The sequence below is a fragment of the Neltuma alba genome, unplaced genomic scaffold (genome assembly GCF_004799145.2).
Source record: "Neltuma alba isolate B1F8T4 unplaced genomic scaffold, ASM479914v2 tig00006107_pilon, whole genome shotgun sequence".
Taxonomy (NCBI): Eukaryota; Viridiplantae; Streptophyta; class Magnoliopsida; order Fabales; family Fabaceae; genus Neltuma; species Neltuma alba.
The window spans coordinates 35,001-52,121 of NW_021634352.1; the positions used below are offsets into that span (position 1 = coordinate 35,001).

The 17,121-nt window shown below is 33.9% G+C and overlaps 1 protein-coding gene across 2 annotated transcripts; it reads left to right on the top strand.

The window, feature by feature from the left end:
* Positions 1–5,605: 5,605 nt before the first annotated feature.
* On the top strand, positions 5,606–16,511 carry LOC114749657 (glutamine--tRNA ligase). Of its 2 annotated transcripts, XM_028938196.1 has the most exons (23): positions 5,606–5,744; positions 5,899–5,949; positions 6,171–6,242; positions 6,447–6,546; positions 6,714–6,809; positions 7,249–7,310; positions 7,430–7,531; positions 7,637–7,729; positions 8,054–8,272; positions 8,348–8,403; positions 8,913–9,003; positions 9,084–9,170; positions 9,476–9,673; positions 9,762–9,860; positions 10,441–10,572; positions 10,655–10,791; positions 11,865–11,964; positions 12,039–12,134; positions 12,362–12,462; positions 12,547–12,652; positions 12,749–12,838; positions 12,933–13,062; positions 16,110–16,511. In XM_028938196.1, the coding sequence occupies exons 1-23, from the start codon at positions 5,607–5,609 to the stop codon at positions 16,202–16,204; spliced, it is 2,451 nt and encodes an 816-aa protein (XP_028794029.1). In that variant the 5' UTR covers position 5,606; the 3' UTR covers positions 16,205–16,511. The 2 variants fall into 2 exon arrangements, with proteins under 2 accessions (XP_028794029.1, XP_028794030.1); XM_028938197.1 differs by lacking the exons at positions 5,606–5,744; positions 5,899–5,949 and having other exon boundaries at positions 6,209–6,223.
* The last annotated feature ends 610 nt before the right edge of the window (positions 16,512–17,121 follow it).

Below are 17,121 nucleotides of genomic sequence, written 5' to 3' on the forward strand. Positions count from 1 at the left end.
CCCAGTAATCTTCATGAAATTTTCAAGGCAACAAAATCTTGAATTTTTGATTTCCGCCTTAAACAAAGTGTTGTTATAGAGATTTTCAAAACATAATTTATATTAAGAACTTGGAAATATGGTCATGATACTATTTACACAAACTTGAAAGTAATTGAATCAAAAGACTAGCTGAAAGTTAAGCATGAATTATAACATAGAAAGAATCATAGATATAATGTTCAATTTAAATTCACTATGGTTTCAAGTTTCCAAGGGAGTGTCTGAGTAAAAACGAAACCATGATTTTAAAAGTAATTTTACAGTATATGAAGTAAATATGTTGAGAAATTTATTTCATTTTATTGAAAAGTATTTTTTAAAAAGCACTTTTATGGTTTTTCAAACACCCTTTACACACGGAGAATCACATTGTTTTGATAGATCGATTCCAATACTTTATGACAAATTTATATTTTTTTTCTTGTTTACTTTATTTTCCTATAAATTTTGTTTCTACTTGTTAATGATGAGACAAAGGTTAGAATAATAATTAATCTCAATCCTAAGTGCAGGAAAGACAAGGGGATGTTTGTGTGTTATGTGAGAATCATCAAGACCAAGACAAAATTACATTCCAGGGTTGGACAAATTATCAAATTTAAGTAATAATTAAACAATTATATAAAGTACAAATCAAATCTTTGGATTAACACTTTATTCTTTTATTAAGTCAACTTGACATTAATTTTCAAATAACCTTCTCTTCTTCTTCTTCTTTTTTTTTTTTCCTGGGGAGATCCTATTGTATTGATGTAGAAAGAAATGTTTATCCACATAGTGGGAACATTAAGCTTCATAATTGATGGGCCTAGCATCATGCTCATGAGGCATGCCATGTAGGGTCCATCTGGAAGACAATGGACACCTAGGGCGTCACCAAATTTGATAGGAAAATTATGAATTGAGGGGTATTTGGAAGATCATAGAATTATTTTTAAAAAGTTTTTTTTTTTTCTGTAAATCAAGACAATTCCTTCACATATTTATTTCATGTAAAATAAAATTATTTTTTAAAATCATAATTTCGTTTCCACTCAAGTTTTTCCAAATCTTAAAAAATACCTTTTTAAAAAAAATCTTAAAATTACAATCATTTTAATCATAAATCAAATCTTAATCATAATTTGAGTATTATGAAATTCTATAAAAGTCACTCTTTTTTGACCAGAATTCTATAAAAGTCACTCTTGTGTTACCGGATATTTACTTCTAAATTAGGAAAAAAATATTTTAAATGGATTTTGAAATTTAGTGATAACTTCATGTAAAAAAATTTTTAGATAAAAGGTTATGGTAAAGTCATACACAGGTAATGATATAAAATAACTAATACTAATAGTAATGAGTATCAGTTCACATAAATTAGACTAATCTAGTGTATGTCTTGTGTTGCCAAAGCAAATTAGGGCATGCTGTGTATATGAAAGTTGTAAAACATTTTTTTTTATTACATGAACTCATTCACTCATAAATTTGCTCCGAAATTTAAAATCATAGTAATATTACTCCATACCATTAAAAAAACCAACATTGACTATTAATATTTTTAACAGTAAGGGGTAATATTGTTATAATTTCAAATTTTTAAAGCAAACGTATATTTTTTTTTAATTACTTCACCCGGTATCCCAAGCAAGTTCTTATATCATGGGAAACTCAACGGGCTTAGACTAATCCGAATTCGGCTGTCGCAGGACCCTAAAGGCAGCTAGCCTACCACTAAGTATTTAACACTGCTGCATTCCCGAGGCTCGAACTCGAGACCCTTAGTTAAGCTAGGATAACCTCTTACCAGCCGACCTAAATGCTTAGTGGTAAGCAAACTTACACTTTAAACCTATATAAAATATGTTTTATATAATTCATCCGAAATGATATTATAATTATTAATAGAAAGTTTTTGGGGCCGAATGATAAGATTTTGTTATTTCAAGGCCTGGCTTCAGTGTGGATTTACTAAAATTGAAATGAAATCTATCCATACATATATGATGCATAAGAGAAGGAAACGAACAAAAAATAAAATAAAATGCCAGCTAGAAAGAATGATAAGGAGGAACCTGAGCACTAGGATGAGTTCCGATGAATTCCTTTGCATTACTCAAACAATACGTTTCTCAGCGTATGTTTATCTCCTTAACAGCCTACGACTAATTTCTGTTATTGCTTCTTCAACTTGTAACCGATGCAAAATTCCCATCAATTTTGTTTTTTTAGATAAAATTTAGTTGATCTGTATAATAATAAAGTGAAACTAGAAAATTAAATAAATCAATAAACATCTTCCAATTTCCTTCTTCTTCATGTGAAGAAGACGATTAGAATGCTCTGTGATGATAAGAGTAGCGAAAGTCTTGCATTTTTGCTATTGATTTTTTTTTGGGGATAATTTTATTAACCTTCATGTGACTGGAAATGCACAAAAAAAATAAAATTTCTTTTATTATTCATTCAAGGAAACATTTTTCCAAGTGTTTTTAAAAATTTATTATTCCTTTGGTTATTTATCATATTATTCGTTTTATTAAAATATTCATTATCATTATAACTGTTCTTCCCTTTTCTTTTTTTTAAATTCTCATATACCCATAATCTATAATAGGAATATAATATACAAAATAATTAATTCTTTTCCACCTCTTCAAGTATTAAGTCAAAAACTTGATGTGAGGACATGTAACGAAACCGATGATAATTACCTTTTTTTTTTTCAAATGAAATTCAAATACCCCAAGACTCAAAGGAGATAATAAATCGAATGCTTAATCTCCATTTCCAATATATATTCACCGATCTTCACTTCAATACCCCAAGACTCAAAGGAGATAATAAATAGAATGCTTAATCTCCATTTCTAATATATGTTCACCGATCTTCACTTCAATATTGACTCATCCAATTCTCAAATTCATTTTCTCTGTTCACCAACATCAACAAAAAAAGAAAAAAGGGAACTACTGCTGTGAGATCTTCTCATAGATTAATAAACCAAGATCTTCTAAGATTTCAACAGCTATGTAAGTTTCCCCAGATCGCAATGACATTTGTTATTTACAAGTTTTGCATATTTTGTTCCTATTCATAAATCCAATGCTTTTTTCCATACAAGATTTTCTCCTGTATACATTATATCTTTTTTGCATTTAAAATGAAAAATTATCCTAATGATAATTCCTCACCAAACATAGAAAATGTTAGTTGCTTCAAATATGTAAAAGCCACCAGAAGTTTTTGTCGAGAGAATACGTGAAAGACATGATACTATGAAAGGAATACCCTCCAATTCCATGAGATAAAAAAGGCAAATGAATGACAGATGAGCATGTATTTTACATTTTTCCATTCTTCTGATTGATATTCATTTAGTCCTTTCCAAAGTGCATTTTCCATCTTGATTCTCTGCAGGGAAAAAAACAAAGAAAGAAAATGGAGAACCCTGTCCTAATTATTGAACTCGACCTCCACTATCAAGAACAAAGAAAATGGACATGTTCATTAACATTTAACAACAAATCATGATTAATAAGTGGAAGAATGGCAGTGATCAGGAAAAACAAAATAAGAAATAATACATGAAACCTCATGACATATAAATTCAAGGGTTTCGATATTACCTTCCTTTTATTTGGTCCCCTTTCTTTGAAGAACTGGAAGAGGGAAAAGAAATAATAGCAAAAAGAACATGGAATGAAAATGAACAAAGACTGAAGAGAGAATATCATATATACCAGTTGCCGCACCATATATCAATATCCATAACTTAAAAAAATGGGAAGAGTGAAATCACAAAATGAAAACTTGAAGGAGATGGTTATGTTCAGACATGAAAACAAAAAAAAAAATAAGTGAAAATATTATAATATGCCATGTAATACCAGATCAATAAGCAGACTAGTTGCAAAGAAAATGAAAGCAGAGAACTGAAGACAAAAGACTATTGCCACACTGCTTATCGATATCACCAAGACATATGCCCGTCGGTTGATATCTCCATACCTCTTAGAGAAGTGTATAAACAAAGAGATAGCTCATTAATCCATACATCGAAAAGGAAAATGATGGAATTCGAAAATACTTGTAATTAAAAGAGTGGAAAGGACGGACTTGATTAATAAATGTGACATGTAAAACAGTTCAGATGTATACTATTATGGGGGATGTTCAATGAATCAATGCAGTTTCTTAAACTAATACTGTAAGAATAGAAAGAAAAATGTAAAGATACACATTAATGAAATTTCACTTCTCAAAAACAAATGGAGACAAAAAATTCAAAACTGATGCATGTATTAGCAGAAATTCAAGGGCAACCAATAGATTGAAAGAAATTTGATGATATCAACAACCACAGCCCAATAGAATGTAAAAGCCACTCTCTTTAGGTGTAATATTTTGCTCAATAATTATTTCCCCCTATTTCACAGCCCTTAGGATTTATTAATTCATATGAATACCATCGCAATCCAAAGGCTGTCATATCGGCACTGTGCATTAAATCCTCCACTTATTTACCGGTTAACATCTCCCACAAACCCATGCGTCCTCTCCCAAAAAACTTAATTATCATGAGAATTAATTGCCTCAAACAAAACATAAATTCCTGAAACGATTAACTTTTCCCACAAACTCATTCCTCCACTCCCCAAAAATGAATAATCTTAAGTATTAATCGCCATAAAGAAATCTTAAATTCCTAACCCCTCAACTTCCGATAGAAACTAACAATAAAAAGCCACAGGAAAGGCCACATCGACCAATCATAAAACAGCCACAACAAATAATTAAAAGACATGAGCCAATAGATGAAAACTATGTGGACTAATCGCAGGCCAGCCACAACATTTATAGAATATATCGATCGATAGATAGATAGATAGTGGTCAATTGTTTCAGCGACTTTCTTTCTTGCAGTATAAAACCGTTACCGATGATATATTGAGAGAGCCCATGTGCGTGAAGCCCAAGCTAGTCGATACTTCAAGCCCACGTTGAAGAAGAAACAGGGAATCTTTGAGCCAAGAATCCGTCGTCCCAAAACCGCCAAACCGGTGGCAAACCCACGCTACAGCGCATCTGATTCCTCTCTCATTGTCTTTTTTTTTTTTTTGCCTGGGATTCCTCTCTCATTATCGGATCTTCTTACGCACTGAATTTCTAATATCCCCCTATTGCCCATCGCACCTAAGCCCGTTATTTGTTTCTCTTTGTTCCGCCACTTCTTCACTCCATTCGCTGGCCTCTGCTGGGTCGCCTCTCCGCCCCCGCCGCTGCCTTATGCACCTCTGAGCTGTCGCCGTTGACTCACCATCCTCGTGAAGTTACTGTCTCTCTACTGGATTGCAACCAGCGGTTAGTCCACTCCTTTCAAATCTATAACTTCTGAAGCACATGCAACTTCTGATTCCTGACTTGGGTTTCTCGATGCATTTTTGGTTTCTCGATGCATTTTTCTATTAGAAATGGGGAAACTTTTATGGTTTTTCGTTGGTTTATAGAATTTTGGGCGGTTCCCAATTCAACGTATATGCTCATTTTGAGTGTCTTTTTTTCCTGATTGTCAGAGAATGCCGACCAAAGATGACAACTTCGATAAGGATAAATGCTTGGAGTTATTTCTGAAGATCAGTTTAGACGAGCGCACGGCTCGTAACACAATTGCTAACAACAAAGTCACAGCCAATCTCACTGCTGTCATTAATGAGGTAATAAACCTCTTTGTTTCGATCAGAAACTTAGTTCATGGTGGAAGGATATTTTCCCCGGAGTGAAATCTCTAATATATTTTCAACTGTAAATTTTGAAGTTTTTCTTTTGTGGACTAATTTTACGTTTTTATTGGTTCTTGGGTATTTTAAGGCTGGTGTTGCCGATGGATGTAATCGGACCGTCGGAAATCTACTTTACACGGTAAGAAATATCGTGGGTTGCAGTAAATTTTGCCTGGACGGATTACTGGAAAATAAAAAAGCCTTTCTTTCTTTCTGGATGCAGCAACAGTCGGATAAGTGATAGGATCATATCTGTACTCTACATTACTAAATAAAAGTTGTTCATATTGTTGTTTTTCTTGTCATTTTTTCTCTCTCAATAATTGTAGCAATAATTCTTGCCATTAACTTATGGGGCAGGTAGCTACAAAGTACCCAGCAAATGCTTTAGTGCATCGTCCGACACTCTTGCAGTATGTTGTTTCATCAAAGGTGTTCAGAATAGTTTCTTTCATTGTTTAATACTTGGCTTATGCATTGTCATTGCTCTTTATCTTATGTGATTATGTCATTCCTTATTATCTTTCATTACTTACTTGATATACCTTTATCACGAAATCCACTTCATATGAATTGACTTGGATAAATTTATATACTGGAGTATTAGTCTTGGACTCACTACAGTTTTAATTGCAGATAAAAACACCAGCACAGTTGGATGCAGCACTGCCCTTTCTGGCTGCTCTGGGGCCAGATAACCTTGATTTGGGGAAGTTTGAAGAAGCTTGTGGCGTTGGTATGGTAGAAAGAGCTATGTCACAAAATTAACTGTTGCATCCAATCCTTTTTATTGTCTTAAATATACTGCTAATGGTTTTTTGTTTCCTTCCACTTATATTGATTTCAATGTTGAGTGCTGATTTAGTGTTGATTGTGTTTCTAATTTCTTACATATACGAGCAGGTGTTGAGGTTTCACTGGAAGAAATTGAACAGACTGTTAATGAAGTGGTGGAAGAAAAGAAGTCTACTATTATGGAGCAACGGTATCGAACTAACGGTAGGTGTCCAATTTCCTATTTTCATGGAATCTACTAATTTAATAATGTAAAACTGTTTTTAATTCAAAATTATTGACTATTTATTACTATATCTTAAAATTCTAAATCTTCTGCATTTGAGTTTATTGAATTTGTGAACTGTTATCTGTGCAGCATAGATATTCACTATGTAATTTATAGTTTAAGATATCCACATGTTGTTTGCGAGGTCTAAAAGTGGAGGGGAATGGAAGAGAAGGTTTACTACCATCTTTTTCCCCTCTAAGCACCAATCAACTATATTATGATTTATTTAATCTCATCTCAGTTCTAATATATGATGGTTTTTCTTTTTTCCTGGCATAAATGAGTTTTAACATTTATGAATTCTGAACGATGGACCTGTTCAGCACTTATGAATTTTAACTTCTCTCTTTTTTTAACTTCTCTCTTTGCTAGTCGGTGAATTGCTGGGGCATGTACGCAAGAGGCATCCATGGGCTGATGCTAAAGTTGTCAAGGTAATAATGGCTCTGAAAGAAAGCTAATATGGAAAATAACTAGTCTCTTTATATCATAATTGATGATAGTGCTTTTAATCGTTGCTCTTTTGCTCTGTTTTTTTTTTTTTGGGTCGCAGCAAGTCATGGATGCTAAGCTATATGAACTGCTCGGTGAAAGGACAGCTGCAGATGATGAAAAACCTGTAAAAAAGAAGAAAGAGAAACCTGCTAAAGTAGATGTGAGTTCTTTTGCAATATGCATATATAATATTTTCTTGTTACCTTTTATTTTTATGTCATGCGTGGAGGAGGATTTTTACAAATTTGATAACATGCTCATATAGGCTAAGGCGGCTGATGTGCCTGTTCCAGAAAAGCCCTCCGAAGAAGATGTAAATCCATTTTTAATATTCCCCAATCCCGAGGAAAACTGTAAGGTATATAATTGTTTTATTCTAACTATCAATTTCATATTCATTCAATTATGTTCATGTTGTGTTGTGTAGACTCATGCCTCACGTTGTTAGTTTGCTTTTGTGCTGTTAAGTAATGCCAATGTACTGTTAGTTGATCTCTTTATGTGATAGTATCCATGCAGTGGGGTGGCTTATAACTATGTCAAAACTTTCTAGTTTATGAAGCCTTCTTGACTGTCAAGATTATGACTTTTCCTATACGTTGGGTTTCCTGGTGAAGCGTTCAGCTTTCAGTAGCATTAGCTTGTAGGTGGAACAGCTCATGGATATTTTGTTTATTTTCAGGTGCATACTGAAGTACCTTTTAGCAATGGTAGTATTCTGAGGTGTTGCAATACAAAAGAGATTCTTGACAAGCACTTGAAAGCTAAAAAGGAGATTCTTGACAAGCACCTCGTGGATAGAAAGGAGCTTCTTGAAAAACATTTAAAAGCAAAGGGTGGGAGTGTTTTGACCCGCTTTCCACCTGAACCAAATGGATACCTGCATATTGGTCATGCCAAGGTACATAATGTGTATTTATGATATGGACATGCTGTTTAATATATTACCCTTTTTATTAACAATTTTATTCCTCAGGCAATGTTTATTGATTTCGGGTTGGCGAAAGATAGAGGTGGAGGGTGCTATCTAAGGTGACTATGTTCACTATTGATTTTCTTTTATATAAATATTTGCTACTGGTGTTGCTCGGTAGATGTTGGTCCTCGGGACACTACATTTGGTGATTGTCTGTTGGGGTGTGTTTAGCATCTCAAACATACAAGTCTTAAATTTTATTACTGTTTTTAACGTTTGACATCTTCATTATTTTAGTTTAAATTAAACTTTAAAGATTGGAATGCCTCATGATTTAGTTATGGAGAGGTTGAGATTGAAAAACATATACAGTACAGTCTGCTTGGATTTGGGGGGCTGGAAATGTATAACACTGGTGTAATACTGAGAAAAAATTGAAAACTTTTTTCTTGGGATGGGGGATGGCCCCTGCCAACCACCCACTCCCTCTGTCTTTGGTTTGCATCGTGATTATTAGCTCCCATATCAATGCCTTTTCAGGTTTGGCTTTTTATAGACCATCATAAATGTCTACGAAGTTTCCATCAGCTCTCTAAAGGAACTTTTAATATGATCTTTGATCTAGGTATGATGATACAAACCCTGAAGCAGAAAAGAAGGAATATATTGATCACATTGAAGAGATTGTGAGGTGGATGGGATGGGAACCATTGAAGGTATGTTAGTTTACATTGGTGACTTCTCTTTCGTTGCTGAAGTTGTGCTTTTTTAACTAAGAGATTTGCACTTTATGCAGATTACTTATACCAGTGATTACTTCCAAGAACTGTATGAATTAGCTGTGGAGCTCATAAGAAGAGGTCATGCATATGTTGACCATCAGGTTAGTAATAGAACATCTCTGTATATCGACACAAATATAGATGGTAAACTGTTCTGTTAAATGGTTTGTCTGTGGTGGATGGGATAAATATATCAGCTACTATGACTCGCCCAGAGCATAATTTCTTAGCCTTTTTGCAATTTAATGCAGCTGTCTCATTTTGCATGAAATTATATTGGCTGGGATAAAATTGATGTGTATCAAATGACTGTACAAACTGATAGAGGATAAGATAATTGCATGATGTTCTTAATTCATTCTGCTTAATTTCCATGATGACAAAGTATTCAATGATCTGGTTTTAGACGCCAGAGGAGATAAAAGAGTATAGGGAGAAGAAATTGAACAGTCCATGGAGGGACAGGCCAATTGCAGAATCATTGAAACTCTTTGAAGATATGAGAACTGGTCTTATTGAAGAAGGAAAAGCGACACTTAGAATGAAGCAAGATATGCAGAGTGATAATTACAATATGTATGATCTCATTGCATACCGTATTAAGGTGAGCATGCAACCAAATATGTTTGCATACAAGTTAAAGTTTCATGGGGATCACACAATCTTATGGTGTGAATGCTTCGTGCCTTTAGTTTACACCTCATCCTCACGCTGGAGACAAGTGGTGCATCTATCCCAGTTATGATTATGCTCACTGCATTGTGGACTCTCTAGAAAACGTCACGCATTCAGTAAGTCCGCTTTCACTGAAATTTTTCAATGTGCTATTTTCAATTTAAAATATTTATATCTTGAGAAAGTAAGTGAAATCGTTCATTCTAATTCATCATTTTATAAATTTACAACCATTTTCTAGCGAGTGCTGGACTGGTCTACATGCACTTTCAAAACTTTCTTGGTCTTTTGCACTTTGAAGTTGCACCCTATTATAAGTGCTGGACTGGTTGTCAGGGGCTCTATTTTTTTTGTAGGCACTTGAATTAGGGGTGCCCATGGTGTGGAATGCATGGATTTTAATTTAGATTTATTTATTTATTTTACTTAACTGTATTTGGGTTAGAGTGGCTTTGCTTATTCTCTTTGGGCTAGAAATCATGTCTTTTCCAAGGGGATTGAGAGCTGTTTTGATGTAATATTTCTTCTTTGGCTTTTCACTTATTCTCTTTGGGGCAGTTTCTCATGATTTATTAGCTTTCCAATTCGTTTTTGTTGACTTATTCTATAACTTCAAATGCATGCCACTTTATATGATCTATTATTATCCTTCCAAGTGTTATGTTTTCTTAGTCAGTTTATGCATATATCATGCAGCTGTGCACACTTGAATTTGAGACTCGTCGTGCATCATACTATTGGTTATTGCATGCTTTGGGACTCTACCAACCTTATGTCTGGGAATATTCAAGGTTGAATATCTCTAACACAGTTATGTCAAAGCGTAAGGTGAGGCAATTGTTTTGAACATGTTAAAGTTTGTTCATAACACATTTTTTTGCCCTAATTTTATTATGTCTTGCTGTTAAAGCTAAATCGTCTCGTGACGGAGAAGTGGGTCGATGGTTGGGATGATCCACGCTTAATGACACTAGCAGGTTTGCGGCGGAGAGGTCTGACCCCGACTGCAATCAATGCTTTTGTTCGAGGAATTGGAATCACTAGAAGGTACGATATGAATGCATAAAGAATTTATTTATTCATGTGACCACCATCATGGTTGACAATTAGTTGTACAAAATAAAAATTTTAGTTTTTACTACAGACGATAGAATCACTTGAAATATTTTGGCCATTGATTCAGATTCCATACATCAATTGTTTGAAATTTTGTATTTTATGTGACTTTGAAAGTTTTGCTGACATTTTCTCTGGTTAACTCTTATTTGATCAAGTTGATTGCAGTGTAAACTGACTTCAAAACCCTCTATTTCTTTTGATTTTTATTTCTGCTAACCACATAGGTATATGTAAAATATAATATAATGTACCATTACATTGCTTCAAAAAATTAACCCTCCCAAAGCTTGTGTTAAGCTGTTAACTTTGATGATAATGTTCTGGTGGAAATACTAATACAGAAAATGCTAAATGCTGCTATTCATTATTTTTTTGGTCGGATAACTGGTATTCTAATTGAATTTAAAGCATAAAGCATAAAGGATAAATCGTGTAGAATTTATTTTTTATTTTATGATGAATGAAATTATTGATATACTTTAACAAGGTCTTATGAAATTTCATAAAAGAATAACAAGAAGCATTAAAATTTTGAAGACAGACATCATTAAAAATGTTTACAAGTTGGTGAAGTGTAAATCATCTAAGATGGCATAAGTGTTGACAACTTAGGTAGTTTGATCCAAGTAAAAAGTTAAAAAGAAGAGAACACTATATGCCAAAAAAAAAAAAAGCTGCTATTATTTTTCATGGGAAAGATATTTAGAACTTTATTTGCTTTGTCTTAATAACTATCCATTGCTTAATGTAATTAATGAAATTTGTTTGCTTGAACGAGGCCGCCCCTCCTCTTCCCAGGCGGATACTATAGTTGGAACATGCTCTGCTCCATGAGTTTTCACTTTTATTGTGAAATAACAAATGCAAAGCTTTGACAGAGGCTGTTGTTCATTTGCAAGAAATGAATAGTTATTTACTGCGCATGCATTTAAAAGCATACTTGAATATATGAATATGGTTATGGCTGGTTTTGTTTTTAAAAAGAGATCATTTTGATACAGCGATGGCACTTTAATATCTGTGGAGCGCCTTGAGTATCATGTTAGGGAAGAACTGAATAGGGAGGCTCCTCGCACAATGGCCGTGCTACATCCACTCAAGGTACACGTCTTAGATGGACTCTTCCATAGCATACTGTTGAGTTTAATTAGCTAAAAGCTGTTTGTTGTTTTTAGGTTGTTATTACTAATCTGGAAGCGAACTCAACTATGGAGGTGGATGCAAAGAAATGGCCTGATGCTCAGGCTGATGATGCATTTGCTTTCTACAAGGTGAAGTCGATTTTCTGGAAAGCAATGTCTATAGAGTATTAGTCTGTTAACATTCCATCCTATTTGCTTGACTAAACTAATTTTATTTAATGTTCATCCATTGGCACCAACGCCTACCATATTAATCTATATCATCGTATCCCCTCACAGTATGAGCTTCTGTGCTTAGCATTTTTTTTTTTAATGCATTACATTGTTACTGATTTTGGATTTTGTTTTGTTCTTAGATTCCATTTACCAATGTTGTATACATTGAAAGTTCAGATTTTCGGATGCAAGATTCCAAAGACTATTATGGTCTTGCTCCTGGTAAATCGGTGATACTAAGGTTAGTACAAGGTGCAGATTATATTTTGTCATGTGTACATGAGAAGTTATATAAGCTGATATTCAAAATCTTTGTTCGGTGCAGATATGCTTTTCCTATAAAGTGCACTGAAGTTGTTCTAGCTGATGACAACAAGACTATTTTAGAAATCCATGCTGAATATGATCCTTCAAAGAAGACAAAGCCTAAGGTTAATTGTTTTTGCTAAATCATAATGTTAAAGACAATGCTTTCTAGGATTTTGTGTGACAATGTTGGTTAATCATGAACAAATCTTGATGTATAGGGTGTTCTTCATTGGGTTCCTCAACCTTCCCCTGGAGTTGATCCACTCAGGATTGAAGTCAGGTTGTTTGAAAAGCTTTTCCTATCGGAGGTTGGCCATCTTTTATCTCCCTCTCCTCAATCAAATGACCTTTCTGTTTTATTTTAGAGCTGACTGGCTATGTTTATTCTAATAATTGCACTAGAATCCAGCTGAACTCGATGATTGGCTTGGTGATCTGAACCCCCAATCCAAAGTTGTAATCCCAAGTGCGTATGGTTTGGACTCATTACGAAATGTGAAAGTTGGCGAGCGGTTCCAATTTGAAAGATTAGGTAAATTTGGCAACCTTCATTGATTCTTTTTATTTGAATATCACTATATAATAACATAACTAGCACTCTTGGACCCGCAATATTAAAGCAAAAGCCAATAGAGTAGTTCTTTACATGGTATGAATGTGGTCCTGTCAAGCTCTAATGACACATCATCTGGTGTTGCCCGTGTTGTCTCCAATTTCAATAGTCTTAGAAAGGCTTTCGCAAGGTAACTATGGAGACCTAGAATACTCGACCTACATTATATTTCGAAAACTCTGGAGTATATGTAACTCCATTCCTTATGGGATTGAGAAGCCTTACTTAATACTACTCAGTTCCTTATTATAAGATCCTTTTAACTAAATTGCGTGATTTTAGAAAACAGTTAAAATTAGTTAAAAGTAATTAATATGTAGCAAATGCAGTTTTTTTTCCAAATATACCTCTATATATAAATGGACAAATGTAAGAGAGTAATAGTGAGATAAATAAAGAAAGAGAATGTATTAAATATGTTAAATTAGGGGTAAAATAGGTAATATTACATTAAATGCTCAGATAAACTCAAAGAGGATCTTATAAAAAGGAACAAACTCATTCAAAAAATTAGATCTTATAATAAGGGATGGAGGGAATAACCTTAATTCACTTGTCAATTAATGCAGCATGTGCATTAATTTCTACCTTCTATCCCCAGTTTCCCTAGTTACTAGGAAGTGATAGCACATTCAAGAGAATTACATGAAGATTCAACTCTAGGACATAACTAAAGGCTCTAAAGAAAAAACTCAATTCTCCTGAAGGCTAAATCTATGTTGGCAATTGCATTAGATTAATTATTCATGTTCAATATTGAATTCTGATTCATTATGGTCAACTATCTTCAAATTATATCTACTACGTGAATAGTTGAATCCAATTTGTTGAACTATTCTCGCTTGAAGGTTAATTTAGTAGCCGAAATTGGTCTCTCCCAATTGTATTAGATCCATGAGTGCTCAATAATAGAAGAATTCAAGGTAAATCAACATCATATGCCTCTGACTTTGTTAAACACCAATTACCCTAAGAAGCATTTTGTTGATTTCCTTGTAGCATGTTCTCTATGGCAAGTGTCAAGTCCTTAGCTACCTTTGTCGAATGCCTTGTTATCATATACTCCATAGCATGTACATAGAATTCAACAATCCACCCGGAAATCAAGGCAATAGGACAAAAGCATTAACTGCAAATCCTAAACACAATTGAGAAAAGGGTGATTCAATACAGTATGGCAAGTGACGAGCGTTTATGCAATCGACCTACTAATAAGAGAACTGGAAGGGGAGGATATCTTCCTCTTCACCATCCATCATTCTCTTCCCTGCAAAACCTCTGGCCCAACACCAGACTTCCTTCATGGCTCCATTTCTCTTCATTTTGTCCAATGAAACTTCAGTTGCTTATTGATGAAAAAATTAGGCAGAAGATCCTTGTTTTGCAAAATAGGAAATTAAAGCCAGTCCTGTGGCATTGGGAGGTCAGTGCTCTGGCATCGCCTTACTGTTAATGTGCTGAATTTCAGTGGTGCAGCTGGGGACTTGCTGGACAGCATAGGATTCAAATAATCTTCAAACCCCCCGAACTCTTAAATTTGACCTGGATGGTTCAAACCTCAACCTAGTTCTTCCCTTTGGGATGTTTGCTCTCCTTCTCGATTCCATTAATTTGGGGATTTTAGCTCCATGCAAAATCTAAAACCATAAAGACCACTTAAAATTTGGCCTAAACTCAAGTTTCATTGCGAGTTTACTTCAAAATACATGTAAAGTGAGCAATACTGACTAGAATATGTTGAGTCCATACATAACTGCATGAATATATAATTGGAAAAACCATTTTGCAGGTATTAAAAACACAATAAAAACGTGTAAAAATTAAGATGCCAACAACACATATGTACCAAATTAAAAATTAAGGAATAGTATTGGTACCTTTAAGGGTCCGTTTGGATCAGTGATTGAAAAAGTAGCTTATTAAAAAAGTAGCTTATAGAGAAGTGAAATTGGATAAAAGTTAAATTGGATAAGCTGAATTATGTTTGGATTAAAGTCTAGAAAAGCTAGATTGCAAAAGTAAGATTGGTAAAAGGTTGTTTGGATTATGATTGAGTAAAAGTAAGTTTGGTTGTAAAATGACCAAAATATATATGAGTTTTAATAAATAATGAAACATAATTAAAAAAATAATTTCACATAATACAATGAAATTAAAATAATTTAATATGAAGAAGTCATAAAAAATATTTTAAATATAAAGTGAAACATGAAAAATAAAAGTATATTTTTAGGAGCATATTTAAAAATAAAAATATATTTCTAACTTATTCATTACTTTCAACTAATTTCAACTGATTTTTTAGTATCTACAAATTAGTTATTTGAGGCTTATAATAAGAACCAAAAGAGATAATAAATTTTTTAACTTTTTCTCTCTCCATATTTCAAAAGCTATAAGTCATAAGCTGTTAATTTTAGCTTATAGCTTATTGTAGCTTTTCAGACAAAAGCCCGATTGCAAAAAAGCTGATCCAAACAGACCCAATTGTGTCAATCGAGCTTATAGAGCTTATAAGCTACTTATAAGCTGAAAATAAGTGATGCCAAACAGGCACTAAAATGGTTTTCCCTATATAATTCAAAGAGGCACTTGTCAAGTTGGGAAATTGCAGGGGTCTATGCCCAACCTAAATTAGTCAGAATCTAAACTATTGTGACTTTGAAGGTGCTGGACTCGTCAGAGCAAAAGCAGTCTGACTATAGACGAAAGTTCCGAATTCATTTTAAATAAATACATAAAATTTGTATTGCTAGTGTTTTGAAGCAAGAGTACACGGAGGGTGAGGGAAGTGTGTGTCATGGTTGGAATAATATGCATGTGTTGAGAGGTTTGATATAAAGTTTGTATAAGCCCGGTATTGTCTCACTTCACAAGTATGAGCACGCTGCAGAATGCATGTACCAATATATTAGGATTCTTTTGTCTGTTACCGTAATTTGTGATTATTCTATCTGCAATTCCAGGTTATTTTGTGGTCGACCAGGACTCCACTCCTGAAAAACTAATTTTTAATCGGACAGTGACCTTAAAAGACAGCTATGGTAAGGGTGGGAAATAGGATTTGATGGCGGACTATGAATAGCTTTGATGTTGCAGGAAGATCAATGGTTAATATTTGTCCAAATTTCACTTGACAAAGATATAGAATTAGTTTTTCTTTTTATAAAAAAGATTGCATGTACAAACTTTCACTTTGATACTGTGGTATTGACATGTAAATTCGTTTGGGTAATCAGTATTTCCTTGGTTATACATATACACACTCTAGTGTGATTATGTAATGTGAACTCTGAAGCATCTTATTTGTTCTTCAATGTATTTGTTTACACCCAATGAAGTAATTTGAGCAGTTTGTGGTCTCGTTTTCTTAATGGGCTCTGTGGGTGATGAAGGGTTCTGATTCTGGTTGTCATTTTATTTTGGTCAATTCAGTTGAACTGAATGAATCTAAAGCTTGAAAAGATTTTTTGACCTATAATGTATTAACATTTGTCTAATAATCGGTAATCTGTCTTATCCTCTGTTTCACATGATCATCAGTTGATGTGCTGTTCTGGTGAATTAATTTGTTCATCGTGGCTGACAGACGGATGTTGGACCACATGATCAAATTTGTTTCTTAGTGTTTAATCCAGCTGTGTTCTTTTTCAAGTTGCATCTCACTAAATACCAAACATTTTATATTCAAAGTCAAACTAGAGAAGTTCTTTTCTGTTGGTGTACAACAACTTTGATGATGGAGATTACAAGGTGAATTCTTGGGGGACAAATTTTCAAGACTATGAATGAAAGGCGGCCATTCATTGAATTACTAGTGCCTAGCCCACAGCCAAATGATGAAATGAGTTGTGCTTGAAAAAGCGTGTGGAAGATCCAGGCCATAAAAAAAAAGAAGGAAAAATTATATACCAAACATGTCATGTTTGATGCAGTTTTGGATGAGACTCACTTAATGGGATGCAGCTTCTCTCATTC

Excerpts from the sequence above, each read along its gene's own strand:
- LOC114749657 (XM_028938196.1), top strand. The coding sequence starts at position 5,607 with ATGCCGACCAAAGATGACAACTTCGATAAGGATAAATGCTTGGAGTTA. Across the intron at positions 7,730-8,053 it reads ATCCCGAGGAAAACTGTAAG|GTGCATACTGAAGTACCTTT; the intron begins GTATATAATTGT and ends GTTTATTTTCAG. Across the intron at positions 12,463-12,546 it reads GGTAAATCGGTGATACTAAG|ATATGCTTTTCCTATAAAGT; the intron begins GTTAGTACAAGG and ends TGTTCGGTGCAG.